Source organism: Dama dama, chromosome 21 (genome assembly GCF_033118175.1).
Source record: "Dama dama isolate Ldn47 chromosome 21, ASM3311817v1, whole genome shotgun sequence".
NCBI lineage: Eukaryota > Metazoa > Chordata > Mammalia > Artiodactyla > Cervidae > Dama > Dama dama.
This window is the reverse complement of record NC_083701.1, coordinates 5,611,402-5,635,339: the sequence shown is the minus strand read 5'-3', so window position 1 is coordinate 5,635,339 and position 23,938 is coordinate 5,611,402. Positions and strand designations below refer to the sequence as shown.

General features: G+C 47.1%; 1 protein-coding gene across 1 annotated transcript in view; it reads right to left on the bottom strand.

The window, feature by feature from the left end:
* FAM135B (family with sequence similarity 135 member B) overlaps positions 1-23,938 on the bottom strand; it is a 144,674-nt gene that overhangs the window by 68,622 nt on the left and 52,114 nt on the right. The window contains exons 3-6 of the mRNA XM_061122789.1: positions 14,029-14,168; positions 8,372-8,442; positions 3,690-3,863; positions 606-732 (exon numbers count right to left, since the gene is read on the bottom strand). Coding sequence (XP_060978772.1) covers positions 606-732; positions 3,690-3,863; positions 8,372-8,442; positions 14,029-14,168 — 512 coding nt within the window. The remainder of the gene's footprint in view (positions 1-605; positions 733-3,689; positions 3,864-8,371; positions 8,443-14,028; positions 14,169-23,938) is intronic.

Sequence of the window (23,938 nt, the reverse complement as noted above, 5' to 3'; positions counted from 1 at the left end):
GGGGAGGTCTCAGGGGCAGAGCATATGCAGCAGTGAGAAGCGGCACGGGATAGAGGGAGAGGCTGGGCTGTGATGAGGTCACAGTAAAGCTCTGGTCAAGCCTTGGGGGGTCTGGAGCAGGGCTGGAACTTACCCATTACAGCAACGAACACACATACTCACCTGTGAGGTTATTAAGTATCAGCAACCCCACTCTACAGGTGGGAAAACTGAGGCTCAGAGAAGTGAGCAAATGAAGGACGGAGCCAGGTTTTGAAATGAGCTTATGGCCAAAGGGCTTTTGAGGTTCCACGTGGTCCCGAGGAAGCCCCTTACAATGTGCCCCATGACCTCCATGGAACCATATTTTTCAAGGGGCCATATGACAGGGGTACCATGTGAAGACCCTCCTCTCTGCACTATCCTGGGGCCTGGCATTAGGAATCCGTTTGATAAATGTAGCAGCCAACCAAAGAAGGAACGGATGGGCCAACAAGACACAAGCATGGAGGGAGCAAAGAAACTCTGCGTGGGGCATCTGAAATGAACAGAAGTCTCACAGAGCAGGCGCGGCCTGCCAAGTGAGGTCTGCAGTCTTGGGGCCACTGCCCCCATGCAGACATTACCTCTGAGGAGGTCGGCTTGCAGTATCCAGCTCCGAAGACCAGGTTTTCCAGGGAAAGGCTAGACTGCTCTGGTCCTGTGTCTGGGCCGCCTTTCCCAAGCCAGGAGCCTCTTCCTGGGCGAGTAAAACTGTGAAGAAGGGAATTGAAAATGTGTCTAGTTTTTGTCAAAGGAAGTAGAGGAAAAGATTGTGCCACTGATCCAGCCTCCTTGACGCTGCTGCTGGGGAGCCTGTGAGACGAGCCATTTAGAAGAGATAGCAGGTGGCTCTAGACGTAAAGAACTGGCCTGTCAATGCAGGAGACGGGAGAGATGTGGGTTCAATCCCTGGGTCAGGAAAATCCCCTGGAGGAGGGCATGCAATCCAACTCCAATATTCTTGCCTGGAGAGCCCCATGGACAGAGGAGCCTGGCAGGCTACAGTCCAAGGAGTGGCACAAAGTCAGACACAACTGAAGCTCACCCCCGAGGGGTGCTTGGGTGGGACATTTATGGATGCCGCCAGGACAAGTGGGTGTGACTGGCACATGAGCTCTGGGGCCAAGGATGACACGCATACCACTATGTCTATAAATGCCCATAATCTGCCTGATGAGACGCACGGAGGCAGAGGTGACTTAACCACAGGGGAAGGTAGCATGGGATCCTGATCAGAAAGACAAGGGGAGGCTCCATCTGACGTGGTCTGAGTCCTACACCTACTCTTGTCATTGGTACAACCCAGAGTGAAGTCCTTCAACCCCCAGGCCCCTTCCGAACCTCTTTTCTTCTGTGGAAGAAGGGAAAACAATATCCACCTCCATGACATGACCACACAGAAGTTTCATAGGATCATGCGTGTCAAAGATTTTCACTGTGTCGACACTAGTTAGAAACTCTGTACCTGTTCCAGAGACAAAAATACAGACCCTGCTCAGCTCTGCAAGTCGTCACAAGGTCAGCGAGCACAGAGTGATGGTGACCATCCATTTTAGGGTCAAGGGCGATCAGAAAAGCCCTTGTGAGCTGGTGGTGGTTTAGTTGCTAAGCTGTGTCCGACTCTTGCGATCCCATGGACTATAGCCTGCCAGGCTCTTCTGTTCATGGGATTCTCCAGGCGAGAACACTAGAGTGGGTTGCTATGCCCTCCTCCAGGGGATCTTCCTGACCCAGGGAGGGACTGAACCCCCGTCTCCGGCATCTCCGGCAACTACAGGTGAATCCTGTACCCACTGAGGTCTACCAGGGTTTAAATTCCAGCAGCAGCATTTGCCAGCTCCATGGGGAGAGTTTTAAACCTCCCTGTATCCTCATAAGTCAAAAAGGTTGATACCAGCACCTTAACAGTGGGGTTGTCTGAGGATTCCATGAGTTTAGCCAAGTGAAAGTACAATGTCTGGCAAAGAGCAATGATTCAATAAATGCTAGAAGAAGTTCTTGTCGATAATACCACAAAATCATAAAATCTAACATAACCATTATTCTATTTATATAGCTATTGTTGATAATACCACAAACACAATCCACTCTAATATAATCAAGTCTTGGAATTGTTTAGAACTGAGATTTGAAGCAACTCTGCAGTTTAGCTAGAATGTGGATAAATGGAACACTGCAGTAGAAATGGGGAATTTGTGTATGAGCCATGATGCTCATGGCACATTCAGAGGACCGACTGCAAATTAGACACTGGAATAACTCACTGTTGACTTCAGTGTGACCCTGAGCTGCTGAGTCCCTCAGGTGAACTCCAGTTGTACCCAGTTGAGGGTTAAACACTGAGCGTTAAACAGACCTGAGTCTGTTTCAGGGAAGGATTTTATAAGGTTAAATTTTCATTCTACTCCTGCTTCTTCCTGGCTGGATTTAACAACTGATGCTAAAACTGCTTTTCTGGAAAAACTGGAGCTTGCCCTATTTGACAGGTATTTCCCATAACCTTAAAGGGTTCCCAACCACTGTGAGTGAACTCATAGGAATCCTTCCTGCAGAACCCAGGGAACAGAAGGCAGCTCTATTTTTACTGCCATCCCTGGAGAAGCCTCAACTCCGCTGGTGAATTTCTATCTGAACCGCTCTCTGGCAAGGCACTGTAGACAAACTTGCAAAGAATTATTTCTGTTAGGAGGTTAAACTTTCTACGCAGAGGAGCTGAAATAGCCCCATTAGCAAGCAGAGCCCAGGACAGAGCTCAGCAAGCAGATGCGCACGGTAACTGGGGAAGCACGGCATGGTCACATCAGAAAGGTCTCGTTTCCTACATGCTGACCCCAGCAGGGGATCAGGACCCCTGCCCAGCCATGAGTGGGGGCTGGAGTCTCCCCCACCTGCATTTCAACCCTCAGTACTGAGAAGAGTCCTGAAAAGGGACATCAGGATAGTTCCCTTCCAGAAACTGCATAATACAAGATTCCATCCCCAAATATCTCTCTGCTCACGTGTGGAACCCACACCTTCACGTGTGGGGGACGTTTGAAGTAAACTGATGTCACTTCTGGTCCTGCCAGGCACTTGGATGAAGATGCCTGGGTACCATAAGACACGCTCATTGTTGTCAGCTCAGTCCCTCCGTTAGGGCATTCATAGAACCTCAGTGCACCTTGAGGCCATGGAGATGCTGGGACAATTCCCTGAAGAGAAAACATGGGACCACTCAGGTGGTCCTGCCCTTAAACAAAGAGCCACTGGAGGAGGGGGCAGAAAACTGCATGCCAGGCACTGTCCTCATGTGAGACTCACTAAAACCTATGTGGACAAGCCCCATGAGCGTCCTGGCTTAGAGATGGAGAACTGTGTGTCCCAGAGATGTTAGGTGACTTTTCAAATAAGATATGGTTAGAAAGGAGCCAGGTCAGATGGAGGCATCAGGTCACAGCCATTCAGCTCCAAGGTTCTCCACCCAGGTCCTCCCCAGGCCCCTGCCCACCTCTCCTCTGCAACTCAGGGAGGCTCGGAGCTGAAATTTGCAGCCTGGGGGTGCTTCGCTGATCTGGGCTGATGTACCCTGGGCAGCTCTCAGCCTCTCAGCCACACAGGAGACTCAAGCGTAACAAGGAACCTGAAGCGGCCACCCTCCACCTGGTACTGCAGGACATGTAACTTCATACCTGATCAGCGGCTGCTGCAGGGCCACGAGGGCGGCGTGGATGGTCACTGAGATCACCGACAGGTGGAAATAGTCGAACATGACGGGCACCTGGTGATGCAGGCCTCTCCAGGGATGGAAGTGCAGGCCCAGCACACGGCTGCTGATCGCAGGGACCCCGGCCATGTCCCTCAGCCTGGAAGGCAGGCAAGCAGTTTATGTGAGTGGTGTTGAGATGTCCCTGCCGCCCTCCAGGTGAGTCCACATGGCAACCTTCCCCACACACAAACACTGTGCGTCCATTGGCTTATCCAGTCCCTCCCTGCAAATAGCTCTGCTAGGTAAAAACTTTTTTTTGCCATGATGGGAAAATGAAGCAACCGAGGCTCAGAGATGGAAAGCAACCCCTGGGACCTCACACAGCTGCTATGCGGCAGACCTGGGCTCACACTCTGCTATCACGGATGCCAAGCTCACCTCACAGTGATGGAAAGATGCCCACATGCTTTTCCAGGCTCAACAGTGAAGCCCTCCTGGACTCCCTTGTCCCAGCTTGCTCTTGTATTTCCCCCATGGGCCCCCAACACAGCACTTCCTTGGTACCACTGTGTTTTCAATAAGAGTCCTACCTCTTAAAGGCAAGAACTGTGGCTAATTCACTGTTGAATCCCTAACACCAAACACAGAATTGGGCACACAGCAGAAATCATTCAGATATTTGTTTATCAAAAGGGATATGTGACTGAATGAATAAATGACCCCCAAAGAGCAATAGAGTCTGATCCGTTTCATCCAGGATTCCCCCTACCTTTTCTCTAGTGTTTTGTAACTGATGGAGACAGAATTCAGTTATTTGGGGCAGAGGGGTCTCAATATAGGAAAGGATTGAACTGCCTTTAATCTTTCCCACCCTGATGCCAGGGAAGATTGAGGGCAAGAGGAGAAGGGGGGCGGCAGAGGGTGAGATGGTCGGATGGCATCACTGACTCGATGGACAGGAGTCTGAGCAAACTTCAGAAGAGAGTGAAGGACAGGGAAGCCTGGCATGTTGCAGCCCACGGGGTCGCAAAGAGTCAGACACACTGAGAGAATGAACAACAAAACAAAAAGGTGGGAGAAAACAGAGATGAACTGGAAAGCTCTGAGAAGAAAACGCTTAGGTTCTTATAAAGGAACTAAAAACCAACCTCCAAAATCAAACAAGCACAAGACATAGAGAAAGAGCCCTGGTGTTCACCTGGAGGGGAAGAGATGACGTAGAGAGTCTTGTGTGTCCAGGCTGAGAACTTTCACCTGTGGCTTCAAGGACTGGACCTGAGAGCAGCTAAGGGGAGGCCCCCAGGGTGACCTGTCCCCTGAAGCAGAGGAATGCCCTGATAGGCAGGACTGTCCAGGACAGGGTGGGATCTGTCGGGGAGAAGTGAGTCCCCCATCCCTGGGCAAGTACGTGCTCAAGGCTCTTTGCAGAGCAGCAGTTTCAAATGCGAGATCAGATTAGAGCAGGTTTCCCAGCCTCAGTGACACAGACCCTAGGGAGCTGAACAATGCTCTGTTGGGGAGCGGGGTGCAGTCCTGTGCTTCATGGGATGTTTAGGACTATCCCTGGACCCCACCCACTAGAAGCCAGGAGCACCCACTCCCTGCCCAGAGTGACAATCAAAAATGTCCCCAGAGGGACCTCCTGGCCATCCAGTGGTTAAGACTCTGAGCTCCCAATTCAGGGGACATGGGTTTGGGTTCGATCCTTCCTCGGGGAACTAAAGTCCTGCATGCATGCTGTATGACACAGCCAAAAATTAAAATGTGGAAAAAAAAATTTAAATCATGAGGAAACGTCTCCATATTTGGCCAAATTTCCATGGGGGACAGAATCGCCCCACCCACACTGAGAACCACTAGATGGGGTGGACATTCAGAGCCCTTGTGCCCCGACATCAGCTGGCGTGCTCCTCTGTTTTGATCCTGCTCAGGCCTAAATGGCTCCAAAAGAAGCTGACTGCCTGGGTCATGTTTCAAAGCCTGAAGTGTACCCCCAGGATGTAATACAGATGCTTTGTCATCCCTAAACCCAATTTATGAAAATTAAAAAATATGGCATTTCCAATTCCTGCCCAGCCTCTGGCTTCCTGTTCCTCTTTGCTAATCTTATACTCCAAGAAAACACTCTGCTCTGGTGGTTATTAAGTGCTTTGTACTATAGGGAGGAAGTGACACACGGACGCTTGCCCCACACGCATCTAGGAAGCCACAGAGAGGAAGACGGCGCTGAGCCCTGGGCCACGCACTCGGCCCGGCTTAGATACCACCTCTCTTAGTCTTCAGAGCAGACCTATGAAGTGCAGAAGCTATAACGAAGCCTGTTTTATAAACGAGACTACTGAGGTTTAGAAAAGTGCAAGAATGCACCCAGCATCTCATAGTCAATGAGCTCAGAGCCTACTGCTGAATTATATATACTTTGGGCCAATCTTCGGTACACAGCCTCTCTGTTAACTACTATTTTCATGGCAACAAGGTCACATTTATTGTATCTACCGCACCTGATCACATCCCACCCTGGAGGGCTGGGTAGGGGATGACTTCTAGGCTGAGTTTGGGATCAATGACAGGGTTCTGTGATCCAATGGAAATGTGTGCCAGGGAGCTATGGATGAACACCTCTGAAGGAAGAGGCATAAGAATATAGATCAGGGGTTATTAATAAAATTAATAAAATGAGTGAATCATAGAAATCCTAGAGAGTTGAGAGGCAACATGAGAACCATAGAGACAAGGATTTCACTTCTGAGTTTATAGCTTAGGAAGAAGGCCAACTTTATACGGGGCTTCTGAGTTCCACATGGTGTTAGAACATTAAGTCCTGGGGATGGGGTGAGGAAGATAAGATTTCTCAAGCACCCACGATCTCACCAAAAGGTAAGCAGAAGTGATGAGAGAAGCAGGTGGCCAGAAGGGCTTGGGGTCCAGATAAAGACAAGCGTGAGGCATCTGTGATGCTGAGCACAGATCCAGTGGCAGGACCACGGACAGGTCCTCCCGCCTGCCGAGCCATGAGGCGTTACCATCCATCTGCATCAGCAGGTGTCTATTCTCAGAGCAGAGACACAGTCAGGTCTCTAACATTTTAGGCACGGTCCCTCTGATTCAATGCCCCATGTTATGAAAACTCCCATAACAATCAGACACATCTCAGGGATGGGACAGTCCTTAAGAAGGGAATCTCTAACAGGGACTCTGAAATTTGAAGGGTTGGGGAACCATTCCACCAGCATCAGTCCCTTGGCCACCTGATCTCCTATTCCCCACTGGAGAAGGTGAAGCATTTGCTGAAGAGGTTGTGGAGTTCAGAAGTGAGGATTAATTTGCAGAAAGTGGTCAGACTGTGCTGAGATTGTGTTAATAAAACTGATGGAAAAGAAGCACCTCCATCTTCGCCTTAAGCCTAATCAGGGGAGTCTTCAAGGGGGCATGCCTTGTGTTCCCTAGAATCGAAGGAACTCAGGTCCTGGTGCCTGATGTATCCTGCAAAGGTCCTCAGTAAAGAAGCTGAGGGTGGCTGGGACGGCCAAAGAAGAGTGAACCGCAATGGGGTGGGAGTCCCCACCAGCGTGAGATGAGGATGAAAGTTCTGTGATCATTACCCAAGAGCCAGATGTGCATTCCCGGAGAAGAATCTGCCAAAATAGCTTCCAGCAAGGAGTGAACGACCCCACCAAAAGAGGCATCATCATTTCAAAGAACTGGTTGTAGGAAAGGGGAACCACCACAAGGGCATAGCTCCCAGGAGTCACAAACACACCCCAAGAGTAGATACAGCAGCAATCCAGCAGCTACCCTGTGAAGAGTCCTGCCTGCAACTGAACCCATGAAGCATGACCCCCGGTGCCATCTGCAAGCTCCTCCCTCCTCTGTGTGCCTGACCCCGCGAGGCCCGCACGCCCGGGGGGAAGGAGGCAGGAAGCTGAACAAGAGGTTCCGCAAAACCCTGCTGCTACAGTGGGACTTTCCCACCCTGAGAAATCTCGGAGCTGGGATGCCGTGGAGCCGAGAGGCAGTGCCGATGAAAAGAAATTACATGTTGAATGATCGAGTTTGGGGAATGCATTCTACTGGACTTTTTCATACCTGAGAAAAGAACTATTTATGGCATGAAAGAACATGAAACATGACTGTTTTACCCCTAGGGTAGAAGGAAGAGGCCACAGAGCAAGCTTAAAGGAAGCAGTTGTGAGAAAGAGGAGGGTTGCTTCCTTACTGAATCAGTGGGTTATACATCAGTGGATTTTCAGGGAGTTGAAACGTAACAGCAAAAATTCAGTGTAAAGATGAGGATCCTGGCAGAATCTCCTTTGATTCAAAAGGGGCATTGAGGTTCGCAGGCTTATAGGGTCATTAATCTAAAGACCTAATTAATACTGCGTTGCAAGTGTATGGGGATGAGTGCTGGAGATAAGAAGGTGCTGGCGAATAAAGCTGGGAAGTCAGGAGTTGCCTATGCCTACAGCTTCTGAGAGAGCTGCCTAAAAGGCAAGCAGCTTGAAGTGACCACATAAACATTCCTTGTCCAGGTTTCTTAAGCTGATCAGGAACCAGGTTTCTAAGGAAGGTTCTGAGGTTCACGGCCATCAAGATACCCTAGAGCTGGAAAAGATCTGAGTGGAGGAAATTGTACCATCACGCTTGAAGGATTCCAAGGATACTCACTGTTGTTCACTGTCTGTAAAGTGCAAATCCACCTTGAGCTGGAAATCCACTTCACTTACCGCCTCTTCTACCTGGAAGAGAAACAGTGTTTAAGGATTGCAGGAGTCAGATCTGGTCCAGATCAAATACTGAGCTGGTCAATTTCCCAAAGTTTAAAAAAAAAAAAAAAAAGCTCATTGCAAAATAAACATCATTTATGTGTAAAGCGGAATTTCCATGTTCTATGGAATTCTGGTTGCACAGGGCATCTGTATTACATGGGAAACAGAAGGGATTTATGTAGTCAGATTTCAGGAAAAGTCAATTTACAGGGAAAAAAAAATGTTAAGTGAGCTTTCTAGCTTGTAGGATGGTTGAGAAACTTATTTCCAAAAGAGATTTGATCTGGAAACTTCAGAAGCAGAAGTGAAGTGTTCTCTGGCACCTGCTTTGGAAAAGTGAGAGCAGGGAATTTCCACAGAGGAAACCCCACTTGGTTAGAGATGGAAAAATGATGGGGGTGGCATTATTTCTGGCCCCTTCAAGGGGCTGGAGCTATCCTTCAGGTTCACAGAGGAGGAAATAAAATCACTTCCCAAGTCAACTCAGGTTCACAAGAAAGCGGACCCTGCATTTTTGTCTTGTGACCCATTGCATTTAACCATTTATGCTTTCAGACGCTTCAGCATTTCACATCCTACCTATGACTGTTTCCATTCTCAGCTTTTAAAAAACCATATTCATTAACCAGCACGGGAACCTATTTGTTCTACTTGCCAACTTCTCATGTACATCTAAAAGATGGTGACCCCAGGAGTCACTTGCTAAAAACCAGATCTCACTGATGCCCCCGTTCAGGAAACCCAGGTAAGTACTACATGCCTGGGACAGGCGGCGTCTCCTCCTCACTCTCAGGCTGGATGGGACCATTCTGTTCTGTGAACCACAAAACCCCCTTGTTGTTTTGTTTTTCCTATCTTAGCATTCAATGCTTCCTATAAAATTGTCTCAGCTTTATAACTTTGGGGTTACAAGCCCATGAGACAAATATTAGGTTGGCGAAGAAGTTCATAACGTGGTACGTAAAAATCTAAACGAACTTTTTAGCCAACCCAATATTAATTTCTCAGTGGACATGAATTTGAGCAAACTCCAAGAGACAGGGGAGGACGGAGGAGCCTGGCGTGCTGCAGTCCGTGGGTTTGCCAAGAGTCAGACACAACTCAGCAACTGAACAACAGCAAAAATATTAACTGCAGACACAGGCTGTTTAGTCCTCATCGCATTTCTTACTTGTTTTGAACAAGCAGAAAACACTTAGAAATCAGGCAGTTTTCACATTTCCATCGCAGGTTTCCAGCTTCTGAAAAAACAATCCCCAGATCTGGCCACGCTGAGCTGGCATTCAGAAGCTCCACTTGGCTCAGGGGACTCACTGAGAAAATCCATCTGCCTGTGGCTAAACCCCTCTGGCCGTTGTCTTGCCTGGTGTCCCCTGTAATCTGGTATCATTAAGGGACTGACTAGGCTTACTCTGTTCTGGATCCACAGCTCCAGGAACAGTGCCCCCCACGGAGAGAGCGCTTCTGAATAAAGGCCGCTCTTCCCCATCCCCACCCCTGGTTTCTGTCTCTTTACAAGAATGCCCTCATTCTGCAGGGGGGGAAGTCTCCTACCCAAAAGCCTCTTCGGAAGCATGTTCCTGGTTAAGCATAACTCAGGCAGAGACATATGGATGGAATTTATCTTTAGCTTCCCAGGGTTTTAAAATTTGTGAAAAAAAATTTTTTTTAAGCACTTCAAAGTTAACATTTTGCTGAATCTGAGTGCTATGAATAACTTCCTCTCCTAGCTTTGTTTTGCATAATCATGCACCCCGCTTTATACACACAACCCAAGCAACTCAGCCTCTTGTCACCAGCTCCTGGGGAGTGAGACTAGCAAAACCAGCCCCTCCTAACCACCTCCGAACATGCATTTGCCTACTGAACAAAAATTCACTGTAGGCTCCAGTTTTAAACTTGCTGCAAGGCTTTTTGGAGCAAAGAGAGAAATTTGGGAGCAGGATCAGCTGTCGCTAGATGGAGCCTGGCTATGACTTCACTGAGGTCCCAATACATCTTCAATTGCAAGATGCTCCAGAAGGCAGCCACTCGTTTCTTGAACCATTCACTTCTCTCATTTCTTCATTACCTGCCTCTCTCTCCAAACACACACACTCACATGCGCATGCGTGCACACACTCACACAAACTTGCCCTTCCATTGCCCTGCCTTATTCTGGTTAAAGAGATGGCTTCCTTGCAAGGGTGTTCTTTGTTTAATTGAAGGAGAGCTGACTTACAATGTTGTGTTAATTTCTGCTACTTAGCAAAGTGATTCACTTATGTATATATATATACACATGTATATATGTGTGTGTATATACACATAAATACATAAAGAACATAAAGCCATTTTAAAAGAATGTGAGAGTGCATACATATATGTGTAAAGGATATATAAGTAAAAAATATAAAAAAGAATGTGTATATGTATATTCTTTTTTTACATTTTTTTCATTACAGTTTATCACAGCTTATTGAAATAGTTCTCTGTGCTAGGCAGCAGGACCTTGTTGCTTACCCATCCTATATACAGTAGCTTACATCTGTTAACCCCAGCCTCCCAGGCGGGTGACTTTCCAGTACCAGGGGTCAGTTTCATATAGTAGTAGGAACAATAACCTAGCCAGGATTTACAGAAGGGTTACTATGTAGCAGACACTACATAGGACACGTACCACTGCCATACACTATCTTATTTAATGTGGAAATAACTGAAATAAGACATACTGTCCCCACTTACAAATGAAGAAATTGAGACTCAGTGTAGGAAAGTCACTTCCAAGGCTTAACTAGTCAGTGGGTCCAAAGCCCAGATTTAGTCAAGGGTTCCTCACTTCTTCAATCTTCTCCCACAGTCTAACCTGTGTTGTGGGTTGTACGGTCTAAGGCAACTGATTTCAACTCTACTTATAACAGTAACTCTTGTATCTTCTCTTCCCCCATGAACCCCTTTTCTGAGCTGTACCACAGCTGAGGGGATAAGAAAGCAGCTTTGGAAGCCAAGTTACATGGGTGCAGATCTTGCTCTGTCTTTTAGCATCTGTGTGACCTTGGGCCAACCAACCTAAGTTTGTTTTTCATCTGTAAATTGGGGGGTGAAATGATTATGCTTGCTCCTTGCCTACATGCTAAGCTGCTAAGTCGTGTCTGATTCTTTTGAAACCCCATGGACTGTAGCCCACCAGGTGCCTCTGTCCATGGGATTCTACAGAGAAGAATACTGGAGTGGGTTGCCATGTCCTCCTCCAGGGGATCTTCCCAACTCAGAGGTTGAACCCGAGTTTCCAGGGCTCCTGTATTACAGGCAGATTCTTTACTACTGTGCCCACTCAGTGGGGGAGCTCACACTTACTCCATAGATCACTGCTTTTGTGTAACTATGCAAGAAAATGCACAAAAAAGTGTGTGAAGAAAGGCCATTCTGCACTTACCATAGCACATGAAATTGTGTGCTGACTGTGTCAGCATTGTCTACGCCTACTGCTCACACCCAGGGCTGTGTGCATGTGTGACCAGGAACTCTGGCCTCCTGGTCATAAGCAATGCTTTGGCTACCACAAGCAGACATTCCCTAGAGCCAATACATCCATTCCAGAGATACAGCTTTTATGAACGTATTCAATTAGCTCTAATTATTGTCACTCATCCAGATGCAATGATTAATGATAACTCCGTTTGCTGCCATAAAGATTAACCCCAACACAATAATAAATTATTAGCTTGTAAAGATAAGTGATTTTCCATGCAGAAGAAAACACAATGTACCATAGGAACAACATCTTGTACAAAATGAACACAGGAATAAGTGCTGGCAAACATGCCCTGTTCGTGCTCAGAACTTGGCTTGCGGCAACCTCACGTGATCTCAACTTGAGTGCTGAGTGCAAACCTTGAAAAGATTTGAACTCATAGGGGCAGGAAAGAAAGAGAGTCTGATGGAATTCAGACGGAATAATGACTGAGAGACCTGAGTCATGTCCAAAACCTAGCCTCCAATCATAACCATTCTGCCCAGGAAGCTCTCTGAGATCAATGTGCCAAAGGACAATGGCCCATGAAAAGTCAAGTGACCTTCTCTTAGTAGAATTCAGGGAAGTTGAGCTTGGGCATGCAGCCTAACTGGGAGGCCCTTAGCCCCCAAAACCACCTCCAGTATCTTTTCCTAAACTGCATGTATCCACCAGAGTCCAGGAAAGACGTAGATGATGAATTCATTTCATTAAACAGAGATTTACAAAAGTGTGGGGAGAACCTAGGGAAAGCAACCAGTGGTGATGGCTGGGTACCTTGGGGTTTAGTAACCTTAGGGCTCCTCACCACATCCTCATCCCTACCTCAGGTCCTTTGTTCTAGCTGCACCCTCCTCCAGGGATGCCTGGCTCCAAGGCCTCTGGGCTTTGACTCATACGTTCCCCCTGTATGGGGATGCCCTTCATCTTTCTCTAAGTCTGATGAAGTCTTAGTCCCAGCATCTCAAAGCCAGCTTCTTTGTGAAGGCGTTGATGGCTTCCTGCAGAGTTCATCTCCATCCTCGGTGCCCTGTGCTCATTTGCAGATGCAGCTGGCACGGTGCATTTCAGCTACCAGTTGCTGTTCAGTCACTGAGTCGTGTCTGACTCTGCGATCCCATGGACTGCAGCATGCCAGGCTCCTCTGTCCTTCACTGTCACCTGCAGATTGCTCAAAGATTCATGTCCATTGAGTTGGTGATGCTATCTAACCATCTCATCCTCTGCCACCCCCTTCCCCTTTTGCCTTCAATCTTTCCCAACATCAGGGGTTTTTCCAATGAGTCAGCTCTTCACATTAGGTGGCCAAAGTGTTGGAGCTTCAGCTTCAGCATCAGTCCTTCCCAAGAATATTCAGGGTTGATTCCCGTTAGGATTGACTGGTTTAATCTCCTTGCAGTCTAAGGGGTTCTCAAGAGTCTTCCCCCAGCTACCAGTGCCTGTCTGCATGTCTTTTTTTTTTGATGAAGCATCCATCCTTTGAGGGAGTATTCCTGGTGCCTTCTTCAGCCTTGCCCATCATCTGAGGGCCCACCCCACATCCCTTCACAGAGTAGGTACCCAGAAAATACTTGATTGACCCACTGACAGAGACCCAGCAAGTTAGTCAACAGGATTCACTTGGTACGTGAAACAAGCAAGTAAATTAACAAAAGCATGAGTACAAAACTGACTAAATCAGGAAATGCAGGAATGCTCTAAAATCCCAAGTCCTAATCTGTCAAATTTCAGAACAAACCTAGAGCATCTTGTTTGCATCCCATTCTCCTAGCAATGGGGCTTCCCAGGTGGCACAGTGGTAAATAAATCACCTGCCAATAAAGGAGACATCAGAGACGTGGGTTCGATCCCTGGGTCAGGAAGATTCCCCTGGGGGAGGGTGTGGCAACCCACTCCAATATTCTTGCCTGGAGAATCCCATGGACCGAGGAGCCTGGCGGACTACAGTCCATACGGTTGCAAAGAGTCAACATAACTGAAGCGACTTGGCCTGCTCCTAGCAGTGGATACAAAAGGCACGGGAGGGCTCAGCATTTGTGGCTGGTGGTAGGATCGGGACTTACCCTTTCACCATCTAAGAGTAAATGAGCTCGGAAGATCACGGCATCATTGATGGGCACCTCCTCATTCCTGTATAAGATCTGGAAGACCCGGCTATGCATGGTGCTGTCGTGGACGCAGGCTGAGTGTGGGCTGCCGCTGTCTGCAAAACAAGAACCAGTAGAAGCCCGTGAACGCCCGTCCTGCCCTGGAGCCTCAGCCTCCTGGGGTGCCAGTCCAGCTCAAGGAAAGCAATGGCCACAAACTGCATTTCAATTCCCAAAGACCAAGGTCTACAGATGAAACGACTCCCTCATGGAAGATATATGGTCACCAAATCTCAGAAAGAACATCCTTCAATCCCTTATAAGTCATAAGAGCTTAGCTAAATCACTTGCCATCACGTGGGCAGTGCTCCTTGGCTGGACAGTGAAAGTGAGAAAGTGTTAGTGGCTCAGTTGTGTCCAACTCTTTGCAACCCCATGGACTGTAGCCCACCAGGCTCCTCTGCGCATGGAATTCTCCAGGCAAGAATACTGGAGTGGGCTGCCATTCCCTTCTCCAGGGGATCTTCTCAATGCTGGGATCGAACTTGGGTCTCTCACATTGCAGGCAAATTCTTTACCATCTGAGTCACCAGGGAAGCCCCTGGCTAGAAATTAGTATCTGCTAAATTCTTCTCCTGCTTACACACCCCTTCCTCTATAATGTATCCCTTAATCCCCCTCTCCAAGAAATAATAACACAGAGATAAAGACAGAAATTGCCCTTCCTTCTACAGAGACAACATAATGCCCCCAGAATCTCTCTCTCCTGAAAGTGTGGCTTTCATACCACACAGGAAATGAAGGATAATCTGTCTTTCATTTTAGATAAATGTGTTAATTTTCATTATATTAGATATCCAGTTTATTGAGGAACCTGTTCAACTCCACGTCCTCCAATACATTCTGTGTGTGTGCTCTCAGTCATGTCCAACTCTTGGCGATCCTATACAAGCTCCTCTGTCCATGACCCTGTACAGGCTCCTCTGTCTATGACCCTATACAGGCTACTCTGTTCATGGGATTCCCCAGGCAAGAATACTGGAATGGGTGCTAAATGTACCCTAATCCCTAAACACTGACTCAGAGTTAAGTTGAATTTCAGGATCTTCCTGTGTCCACTGATCAGGATTACTATGGAGAGAAAAATGGGTGAATTCCTCCAAATCACTTGAACTGCACAGTTAGAAAAATAGCAATCTTCTTAAATAAATAATGTTAATATTTATATAAAGCAATCATTATGCATTCACAATAAGGGCCAAACAAGTGGTATTTCACAGCTTCCAACATATTTTTCAAACATGTTTCTTTCCTTAGTCCTTACAGAAAATTGCTGGGGTAAGTCCTCATCACAGATGAAGAGACCAAGGCGCAAAGAGGAGGAGGCAGGTATCCTGTCAGTTGCTGTAAGAGGAAGTACTGTGTGGATGCATCCTCAGATCTACCTGTATTACATCTGGGAAGAGAAGTCTCCGGTGAATGAGCAAAATGCACCCATTTCAGACTTCCCTGGTGGCACAGTGGATGGGAGTCTGCCTGTCAATGCAGGGGGCGCAGGTTCGATCCCTGGTCCGGGAGTATTCTACACGCCACGGAGCAACGGGGCCTGTGTGCTGTAGAGCCTGAGGGCCGCAATCACTGAGCCTGCCGCAATTACTGAGCCTGCTGCAACTACTGGAGCCGGCCCACCTAGAGCCTGTGCTCTGCACCGAGAGAAGCCACCGCAACGAGAAGCCTGCACGCCGCAACGCAGAGGAGCCCCCGCTCACCGCAACTGAAGCCCACACAGCAACAAAGACCCAGTGCAACCCAAAATGAATACAAACCTCATCTTTAAATGCACCCATTTCTAGCAAAAGGTAAGTTTTCTGTAATGCTCTATGGAGAAACTGAACTAATGTGACTGCAAAAGGAAGCAAGAAAATGTTTTACAACATGAGCTCAACCAGCAGAGGAAAACAGCTTGAGTGCCTTGTGCAATGTGCCCAGCTGACTCAAGCTGTCCCTCAGAAACAGGGACAAAGGGTCACGGTCACCACCCCATGCACAGTGACGCTGTACACCTGCCTTGTCGCTTCAGAGGAGGGGAAAAAAAAAAAAAGAAATGTAAAATCCCAGGTTGCTTCCACGGCCGCTCAGATCGGCACTTCATCATGAAGGAAATAAAATTACTGGCTCAATGCAGCCCTATTTAGACCTGTTGGACTCAAATTGATGTGGTTTTTAAACAGAAATGATCCTTGTGTGCAAGTGCCTTTCTGTTTTTATTTGCTGCACCAGCCCTTTCTCTATCACTGTCAAGGCCAGGTTGATCTATAAGTCAGACCAACATCGAGGCCGAGGATGGATGGAGTAAATACTCTGAAGGTCAGAGCAACGCAGAGCCGTCTAGTACCTGGAGGGACAGCCAGCAAAACAGTTCAATCACTTGCCTTCTAGGGCGAGTGACATCATCCCTTATAAGAGCAGCTTTCCACATGAAAAATGGGCATCTCCACACACTGACCTTCTGTGATCAGTGTAGACCAAAGAGGATAAAATAAATCAAGATCTGAAGACCAGGCACGTGGCTGACATGCAAAATGCAGTGGGATGATTTTTCAATTGTGCTGCGAGAAAGGTCGTGGTGCTTTCTGCTGAACGCATTTCCACTGGCTACACACGTGAGCCTGAGCTCCTCTGATTTTTCAGCAGATTGACAAACAGGACTTAGCAGTATTTGCAGGAGACCCTCATATCCCAAGATGCCCCATTAAGCCCAAGACGAGGCATTTCTGATACCCTGTGGGACCTGTGGCATTTTCTCATCACTAGTAAGTAGGACATAAACAAATGCCTCCTTGCCAAGGAAGGTTCACTGATCACAAGGCACCCTCTGGGCTTGTGGGCATCACGGCGACAGTGCCTGCCAGCTTTGTTCCCACCAGGATTCTCCCTTCTTCGACAATGACAACCCGCACTTGGACACCTTGCTTATTAACCTGGCACCCTCTTCCAGACTTTCTGCAAGGCCATTTCCTGAATGTTCTGTGACTGGCTCTCTTGCTGGGTCACAGAACCTTCCTCGGCAGACAGAGGGTGCTCATTCACACCCGAAGTTCCACACCCTCTCACGCACCAAGTACTGGACACCCAGAGGTGAAGATGGTTCGCGCTCTCTCTCTGTGCTAAAAGACCTTGCTCAGCCTTTGGGAGGCTGCCCCTTCCTAGCTGCGGGGTAGAAAGTCACTTTTCTCTTTCAACTGTTTTTTGTTGTTGAAATGACACTCATTTCCTTTTTCTACACTTTAATACTTTCACATTAGTGAAAAGAACATGTCTTGGCATATCCCAAGTGTTATCTCAAATATTCTGACTCACTTTTTTCTTAATTTTGCTGGAATATAGTAGATTTACCATGTTGTGTTAGTTTCAGGGGTACAGTACAGTGATTCTGTTACACATATACATATATTCATCTTTTTCAGATTATTTTCCCATATAGATTAGTCTAAATATTGAGTTCCTCACGCTATAGCAGTAGGTCTCGCTGGTCATCCATTCTATACATAATAGTGTGTGTAAGTTAATCCCAGGCTCCTAATTTATCCCTCCCAGCCATGTTTCACCTTTGTTAACCATACGTTTGTTTTCAACATTTGTGTTTATGTTTTATAAATAAGTGCATTTGTCTCATTTTAATTAGATTCTATATATAGATGATATTATGTGATATTTGTCTTTCCCTGACTTACTTCACTATCGCCAAGTCACAGAAGCAGCCTGAATGGCCACCAACAGAGGAACGGATGAAGACGACGTGGTACAAACACACAATGGAGTATTTCACCCATGCTCAGTCACGTTCAACTCTGCAACTCCACGGACTGGGCCTGCCAGGCTCCTCTGTCCATGGGATTTTCCTACCAACAGCATTAGATTAGGTTGCCATTTCCTCCTCCAGGGAATCTCCCTGATCCAGGGATCAAACCCTCATCTCCTGCATTGCAGGTGGATTGTCTACCTCTGAACCACCAGAGAAGCCACAGTGGAATATTATTCGGCCATAAAAAAGAATGAAATAATGCCATTTGCAGCAATATGGATAGAGCTAGAGATTATCTTTAGACTGCTTTTTGCATATTTGGTGACCAGACCACTGGTCCATTGAGAAGATGTAGCTTAGAGTCTTCCCAAATATGTGTCTTATTTTTTACATGTCAGGATCGATATCATGGATGAGGATATAAAAGGAGAGTTATAACTTTGAGGGGAAACAAGATTGATGGAAAGAAGGTGGGTGAATCAAGAGAAGGAAACAGAAGGAAGGGGAGATGAGTAGAAACAAAAGAGCAGGTAGATGAAGGAGAGGAGTTTTTTAATGACTCCCACTGTCCAAAGAATACATTTCAAATAGTTCAATCTGGAACTTCAAACCAGAAAGCAATGGTAAAACACTTTTGGGTTCTGCTCTTTCTTTGCCCCCAAAATGAGTGATATCAATACTCTGCATATTTATGTGCCTCTAAATTCCTACAACTCAAACAATCACCTTCCCTCTGCAAAGATACCCTCCCAGCCCCACATGGCTCTGAGAGCATAGATTACAAAGCACAGGTGCTGCTGATCCAGCACAGACCCTCTGTCCCAGGGTCCGAGCCAGGATGCTCTCAAGGGCATTGACTTGTGGCCTGAACTCCCTCTCCCACTCCAAGCAGATGGCCACGACTCTGCCTGCACACAGGAGTCCCCCAGAGAATCAGGTCTGTGCTAAGCAGTCAAAACTCTGGGGGAAACCCTTCCAACCCTCCAGGGCTGAATATGTCTGGGTGAGGTCTAGGCTAACTGAAAACAAAGATGCTAAGAAGTTATCATAACATTTCTTGTAACCCAAGACACATTCATGTGGGAGAACTTTCCAGAACATTAGAGTTTAGGGAAGCTGTAAAAGCTAAGTCAGATTATGAACAACTCAAGGTCATGACCTTGAATTTTGTACGGTTTAGAACAGGCTCTCCGTCAGCAAAGCAAACAGAGATGTTCTAGACTCGCCCCCGCTACTTCTCACTGTGTGGCTTTGGGCAGGACAGTAAACAGGAGCTTAAATGAGGCAAAAGTCATGTCCTGCTTATTTGACACAAGAAGTGTCAGGTCTAGACGAGATGAGGATTAAAGAAGTGTGTGTTTAACTGTGAAATTCTCAAAACCCAACAGATTTCCTGGTATTATACAGATGACAAGGATGATGACTCTTTACATTAGATTATTTTCTGGCCATTTCTAGGAACAGGAAGGACAGAAAGTCACCTTGAAGCCAAGCTTCATTATTGTTTCTAACCATTTCAAAGAACAGGCGGAAGAAAAAAAGCCACCTGAAGCAGACGGTCACTATTTCTCCAGAAAATAAGAAATATTCTCACTTGACCCTGAGGATGAGAGTTCTTCACTTCCTTTATGAGGGAACTCAGGATCATAGGGTTATGTTACACTGTTATTGTTGTTCAGTCACCAAGTCGTGTCCAACTCTGCAGCATGCCAGGCTTCCCTATCCTTCACTATCTCCCAGTTAGAGCTTCCCTCGTAGCTCAGAAGGTAAAGAATCCGCCTTCATTGCAGGTGACTTGGGTTTGATCCCTGGGTCAGGAAGATACTGTGGAGAAGGAAACGGCAACACAGTTCAGTAATTTTGCTTAGAAAATCCCATAGACAGAGGAGCCTGGTGGGCTACAGTCCATGGGTTTGCAAAGAGTCAGACACGATTGAGCAACTAACACACACAGAGTTTGCTCAAACTCATGTCCATTGAGGAGATGATCCATCCAACCATCTCACCCTCTGTCAGCCCCTTCTCCTCCTACCCTCACATCCTCAGCAGCAAATGTCATGGAGATTCCAAATCATGTGCTTCTTTTCATTCTTTCATTTTTGAGTTTGTTGACTCATTGGAAAAGACCTTGATGCTAGGAGGGATTGGGGGCAGGAGGAGAAGGGGACAACAGAGGATGAGATGGCTGGATGGCATCACCGACTCGATGGACATGAGTTTGAGTAAACTCCGGGAGTTGGTAATGGACAGGGAGGCCTGGCGTGCTGCGATTCATGGGGTCGCAGAGAGTTGGACACAACTGAGCAACTGAACTGAACTGAACTCATTAATTATGTAACTAAATGACACCACAGGCAACGCTAGACATAATACCAGTCACTGGTCATGGTACACCAACAATAAGGAATGGTCTGCAGTGTTTAATGAAATATTATCCAACTTCTTTTTTCTCTCATCGCACTTGCGTTACTCCATCACAAAATTCCATCATGTTACTCACTTCTGTTTTGCAGAAAAAGAACTGAAGTCCTAGCATGATGGAACAGCAGGGCTTGAGTATTATACCCAAATAAATATGCACCAAATCCATCAACCAATTAGTTATTAATGAGGGTGGGGATGAAGAGGGATGGCTTTCAGAAGGTTCCCTAGGTTGAGGGTAGCTCAGTTCCTGGGACACTTGACTCCTATCTTAGTCTGCAAGAAAACCCAACTTGCAAAGCAGAGATCATGGCCTGGCAGAAATCCATCCCTGCAAAAGGAGAGTGACCAAACCAAAGAATGCAGGGGAAAAAAATACCCTTAAATTCCTGAAAATGAACAAGGGCTGCTGATGTAATTTAGCCATGAGCATCCTCCCATCAACATTGAGTGGGCTTAATGACTTAATTATAAACCCTTGTCACCTACCTATTAGAATGAGCCCAAAAAGGCCAGCACTTGATAACACTTTATTAGCCAATAACGTGCGTTGCTGTGTAATTTCAGAAGTAAAAGACTAGCGGGTCACCTCTAACACACTCCAATCCCCCAGTGGTTTCCCTGCTGGGCCTCCTTCTGATCCGTCCTAACCCTCTGCAGTCTCAGGTATTTCCAACTGTGTTCTAACTAGATCCTGGTCCATGGCCTCGTCCCTCTGGCTTTTGTAAAGACAAGGAATGGAAAGAGTGCCTAGATGTGGGTTTTCTCGGGCCTCTGTCATGTGGCCTCACACATAGGTTAATAGGAATATACCTCGTCTGCAACTGGGTTTCCTTCCCCTGTGATGGAGGGATGGGCACTCAAGGGTAGGGAGGGTTGAACACCCAGATTACTGTGCAGAGTCTAATGTTAACAGGTACTCAGAGAGAAGGCAGGGCTTCACTGGTAACTCAGTCGGTAAAGATTCTGCAGTGCAGGAGACTTGGATTTGATCCCTGGGTTGGGAAGATCCCCTGGAGAAGGAAATGGCAACCCCCTCCAGTATTCTTGCCTGGAGAATCCTAAGGACAGAGGAGCCTTGTGGGCCACAGTCCACAGGGTCACAAGAGTCAGATGAGACTGAGCAACTAAGCCACCATGGGAGAGATGGCAGTGAATACACCACTGGATGGGGGAGGAGGGTATTGCTGATATGACGATGAAACATTATCCAGAAGGGAATTCCAGCAGCTTCTAGCAGAACTCTTGGGGTAGTGGAAGGGAAACCCTTAATTGTTTCTTTTTCATTTGGATCTTTATTATGATCAGATAGACAAATGTCTCATTGCATTTCATAATATCTTAACTGTTCTTGACTTTTTTGGGCTGTGAGGCTCATGAGATCTTAGCTCCCTGACCAGGGATCAAACCCATGTCCCCTGCATTGGAGATGTGGAGTCTTAACCACTGGACCATCAGGAAAGTCCCCTCAACTGTTTCCTGATGCTGGGAAGAGAGCAGGCTTGGACCAGGGCAGTGGGTGCTGCCTGGAAAGACAGAGCATCAGGGATCTCCCTGTTGACTAGCTGGAAGTCCTTTGGTGAGATGTTAGCTCTCCCAGCCTTAGTTCCTTCACAAACAGAAGATGACAATAAAGATCTGACTCAGCAAGGTAGACAGACGAAGACTCCTTATTTCACCCCACTTGCCTGCCGATTGAAAGTGGCTAAGTTCACGCCTCCCCTCTCATCTCCTGACTCCCCTAGGAGTCTCCTGCTTCTCCTGCCCCTCCTGTCTCTGGCTTGTAAACCTCCCTCCAGGTCTTACTGTTTTCAAGATTTTATATGCCACTCATTGGAAAAGACCCTGATGCTGGGAAAGACTGAAGGCAAAAGAAGTGGATGGCAGAGGATGAGATGGTAAGATAGCATCACCGACCCAATGGACTTAGTTTGAGACAATTCCAGGAGATGGTGGAGGACAGAGGAGCCGGAGTGCTGCAGTCCACAGGTCCCCGAAGAGTCAGACATGACTTAGCAATTAAACAATACGAGACAAAACAATATGCCACCTGCAAGCTCAGGGCCCTCAAATGTCTGACTCCAGCTCCATTGCTCTCTTGAGCAGACCTGATCCCTTGCTCACTTGATATTACTCCTCTGATATCAAATCCATACCATAAACTTACATAACCCAATACAGAGCCTTCACTTGGTTGTGTTTCCCACATGTGTCCCTTTACCCAAAAACTTCACCACAAAGAGTAAAACAGTTCCTACTCTTCATCGAGTCCTCTTCCTCCCTCAGCCTTATATCCAATCTTGCACAAATGCTGTGAGTTTGCATTCAAAATGTGGTTCTGATGAACCCATTCCTGGGTCACTTCATAATTTGCTCTCAACAGACAACATGGAAAACTTTATTTCTATTTCTACTATTACTACTCTTTAGTTGATTAATGTGAAATCTCAACCAGACTTCATCAACCCCCATCGCACTTGAAATAAAGTCTAAATTATTTACTATGGTGGAACCAGCCTTAAATGACCACTTTGGAGGCTTGCAGTCCAGGTAAAGGTTTATTCAGCACATAGGCAACTCTTTTCCTGGTGTCCAGGTTGGGCAAATATTTATAAAACGCATGACTGACCAAGACTGAGGGATCCGATCCCTGAGAACTTGGCAGCCGTGTTTCATAAACATTTGTGGACATGAACTGGATCTGGGCTCCAGCAGCTGGCTCCCGGAAGCTGGCTCTGTTTCCCACTCTGTCCTCATGATGACCTGTCACCCACACCTACCCTGTTCTCTTACAAACAGCCAGCACTAAGTCTGCCTGAGACATACAGCCTGGGGTTTTCTGAGAAGAGTAGACGCAAAGCTCCCTCTTCTAACTCTGAATCCCATTCTGGTAAAAAGTCATCAGGAGACCCAGCAAACGGGAGGCAAAGAGCCCTGTTAACGTGCTTCAGTCTTGACCGAGCCATCTGTCTCAGCCATATGCTTCGCAAGGAGAACTAAGTATAGCACAATTGTAACTAATCAAATATTTGTAAGAGCTGCAGCACCCCCACCCAGTCATGGTCCTGGCGTGTTCCAAGAAGCGCAGAGCCCTTCTCCAGCCCAAGGTGACCTGGTCCTTGATGGGAGACCATGGAATGGAGGGGGTAGTTGAAACTTACTAGGAAAATATCAGGGTGTCCCTGGAGGCACTGCTAAGTAGATAAGAATGGGTGGTCACTCTGCCTTTCTCTTCCATAGATATTGAAGTTCCCTCCGAAAGACCAGCTCCAGGGCTATGGCTGAGCCAAGACTGACCAGTCCAGCAAGCTCTCTGAAGCCTCGGGCCTCAACTCTCTCCAAGGGTTGAACCCACCACTGTCCCCCTCCTAAGCTGTGAATGAGTGGAGCTACCCCCGAGTCATGTATGGATGTGAGAGCTGGAACATAAAGAAAGCTGAGCGCTGAAGAATTGATGCTTTTGAACTGTGGTGTTGGAGAAGACTCTTGAGAGTCCCTTGGACTGAAAGGAGATCCAACCTGTCCATCCTAAAGGAAATTAGTCCTGAATATTCATTGGAAGGACGGATGCCAAAACTGAAACTCCAATACTTTGGCCACCTGATGGGAAAAACTGACTCATTGGAAAAGACCTTGATGCTGGCAAAGATTGAAGGCAGG